Source organism: Sturnus vulgaris, chromosome 34 (assembly GCF_052056855.1).
Source record: "Sturnus vulgaris isolate bStuVul1 chromosome 34, bStuVul1.hap1, whole genome shotgun sequence".
NCBI lineage: Eukaryota > Metazoa > Chordata > Aves > Passeriformes > Sturnidae > Sturnus > Sturnus vulgaris.
In genome coordinates this window covers 347,146-350,361 of record NC_142276.1, presented here as the reverse complement: position 1 = coordinate 350,361, position 3,216 = coordinate 347,146, and the positions used below count along the sequence as shown (strand labels likewise).

At 66.4% G+C, this 3,216-nt stretch overlaps 1 protein-coding gene across 1 annotated transcript in view; it reads right to left on the bottom strand.

The window, feature by feature from the left end:
• Positions 1 to 3,216, bottom strand: part of LOC148220587 (fermitin family homolog 3-like) — a 5,789-nt gene extending 2,573 nt beyond the window's left edge. Inside the window, 7 exon segments of the mRNA XM_088155014.1 lie at positions 336 to 522; positions 843 to 984; positions 1,102 to 1,151; positions 1,771 to 2,005; positions 2,872 to 2,905; positions 2,907 to 2,999; positions 3,001 to 3,216. Of these exon segments, the coding sequence (XP_088011140.1) occupies positions 336 to 522; positions 843 to 984; positions 1,102 to 1,151; positions 1,771 to 2,005; positions 2,872 to 2,905; positions 2,907 to 2,999; positions 3,001 to 3,066 (807 nt within the window). The 5' untranslated portion in view covers positions 3,067 to 3,216.

Here is a 3,216-nt window from a genome sequence, read left to right as displayed (position 1 = left end):
TTATTTTGGGATATTTTTTGTATTTTAAGATATTTTAGGATATTTTGGGATATTTAGGATATTTTAGGATATTTTGGGATATTTTTAGGATATTTTTAGGATATTTTTGGGTACCTGTAGCTCCCCGCCCATGGCACACGGGTATTTGGGATATTTTAGGATATTTTGGGATATTTTGGGATATTTTAGGATATTTTAGGATATTTTAGGATATTTTTGGGTACCTGTAGCTCCCCGCCCATGGCACACGGGTATTTGGGATATTTTAGGATATTTTGGGATATTTTAGGATATTTTGGGATATTTTTAGGATATTTTAGGATATTTTTGGATACCTGTAGCTCCCCGCCCATGGCACACGGGTATTTGGGATATTTTAGGATATTTTTAGGATATTTTGGGATATTTTTGGGGGGTACCTGTAGCTCCCCGCCCATGGCACACGGGTATTTGAAGCGCAGCAGCAGCTCCTGATCCTCGGCCACGCCCTGAGCCCGCAGCGAGCGCCCCACATCCAACCACCTGCGGGGGGAGGGGCCTGAACCCCAAATCCCAGCCTGGCCACGCCCTGAGCGCACCTGAGGGCACCTGAGCCACACCTGGGCACACCTGAACACCTGGGCACACCTGGGCACACCTGAACACACCTGGGCACACCTGAACACACCTGAGCCACACCTGAGCCTACACCTGAACCCCCAAATCCCACCCTGAACACACCTGAGCCACACCTGAACACACCTGAGCCACACCTGAACACACCTGAGCCCCCAAATCCCACCCTGAACACACCTGGACCCCAACCCCCAGCCCCGCCCCCTCCCCCCAGCCCCGCCCCTCACCGCGCGTGCAGCCCCCGCCCCCCGCTCCAGGGGGGTCCCGGGGGGGCTCCGGGGGGGGTCCCGGGGGGTCCCTGCCCCCCAATTTTGGGCTCCTCAGGGGCCGGAGCAGCTCGGGGGGCAGCGGGGGGGGGAGGGGCTTCACCTGGAGGGGGGGGGGGAGAGAGAAAAGGGGGGTGGGGGAGGGGCATGGGGGGGGTTCAGCCCCCTGCCCCTTCCCCCACCCCTGCCCCTCCCGCCCCCCCACCCCCCCCCTCCTCACCTGCCCGGGGCCTCAGGTGAGTCAGGTCCAGGTCGGGGGGGGGGAGGGGCCTGGGGGGCGGGGCGCGCCCCTCCCCCCGCTCCGGCCACAGCAGCGAGAGCTCCTCAGGGTGGGGGATCCCTGCCCCCCCCCCGAGACCCCAGACCCAAATTAATGCCCCGGACAGAGCCCGGGCCCGAATCCCCCCCCCGGCAACCCCCAGACCCCTCCCCAATTCCCCCAATCTCCCCCAGACCCCCCCAATCTCCCCCAGACCCTCCCCAATTCCCCCCAGACCCCCCCAGTGACGCCCCCAGACCCACCCACCCAGGAGCCCCCAGACCCCTCAATGACACCCCCAGACCCCCCAGTGCCGCCCCCAGACCCCCCCCAGCGACACCCCCAGATCCCCCAGACCCCCCAGTGTCGCCCCCCAGACCCCCCAGTGACTCCCCCAGACCCACCCAGGAGCCCCCAGACCCCCCAGTGCCTCCCCCAGACCCACCCAGGAGCCCCCAGACCCCCCAGTGACGCCCCCAGACCCCCCAGTGACGCCCCCAGACCCACCCAGGAGCCCCCAGACCCCCCAGTGCCTCCCCCAGACCCACCCAGGAGCCCCCAGACCCCCCAGTGCCTCCCCCAGACCCACCCAGGAGCCCCCAGACCCCCCAGTGACGCCCCCAGACCCACCCAGGTGCCCGCACGCCGCCGCCACCGCCCCGCCCGGGGGTCCCCGCGAAGTCGAGGAGCATCCTCAGGACCCCCCCGTGGGGGAGGCGCAGCCTCAGGGGGCGGTGCCGGGGGGTGAAGAGGAGCCGGGACCCCCCCCCGACCCCCAGCGAGTCCAGGGTGGGGGAGGGGCTCAGCAGCCACCGCCGCTGCTGCTCCCACCAGAGAGCGTGGCCAGCCCAGTCCCGGGGCCGGGCTGCGGACCGGCAGCGCAGGGGTTAATGGGGGCTGGGGGGGCTCATGGGGGGCTGGGGGGGGCTTTAATGGGGGGCTCGGGGGGGTTCATGGGGTTTGGGGGGGCTGCAATGGGGTTTGGGGGGCTCTGGGGGGGTTTCAGTGGGGTTTTAATGGGGTCTGGGGGCTCTGGGGGCCGCTGTCAGAGGCCGGGGGGGGTCTGAGGGTCCTGATTTAGGGTTGGGGGGCTCCTGGGGGGGGGGGGTCAGGGTCCCCGCACCCCCAAACCGCCTCGGGGGGGGAGGGGGGCGCTCCCGGAGCTATTTATAGAATTCGGGTCCCTTTATCAGCCGGGCCAGGGGACCCCGGGGGGGGGTCGGGAAATGGGGGGGGGGCGATAAGAGCTGCCCCTCCCCCAGGCCGGATGTGGGGGCCGGATTTCCCCCCCAGACCCCCCCAGACCCCTCCCCCATCACCCCTGGGTGAGCGCAGCGACATCGGGGGGGGGCGATTGTCCCCATGGTCATTCCTGGGGGGAGGGGTCGGGGATGTGGGGCCGGCCGTGGGTCAGGGCTGGGGGGTCAGGGCTGGGGGTCAGATCTATGGGTCAGTGCCGTGGGTCAGTGCCGTGGGTCAGGGCCGTGGGTCAGGGCTGGGGGTCAGGGCTGGGGGTCAGGGCTGGGGGTCAGAGCTGTGGGTCAGAGCTGTGGGTCAGATCTAGGGGTCAGAGCTGGGGGTCAGATCTATGGGTCAGAGCTGTGGGTCAGGGCTGTGGGTCAGATCTAGGGGTCAGATCTATGGGTCAGAGCTGGGGGTCAGATCTATGGGTCAGATCTATGGGTCAGATCTATGGGTCAGATCTATGGGTCAGATCTATGGGTCACTCACCGAAGCTCTCCGCGATTCTCCGCATGAGGCCCCCCGACGTGCAGCTCCCCGGTGACACAGAGGGTGAGGACACGGGGCTGGCCCTGCCCCACATCCCCCTGCCCCTGCCCCACATCCTCGCCCTCCTCCCACCTCCACCCGCAGCTCGAAGGACCCATCGATCTCCTCCCCGCTCGCCGTTTTCAGCCCCGCCATGGCCCGAGTGTCCCTGACCCCCTGTCCGTGTGTCCCCTGTCCGTGTGTCTGTCCCTGTCCGTGTGTCTGTCCCTGTCCGTGTCCCCCTGTCCCCGTGTCCGTGTCTCTGTCCCCGTGTCCGTGTCTCTGTCCCCGTGTCCGTGTCTCTGT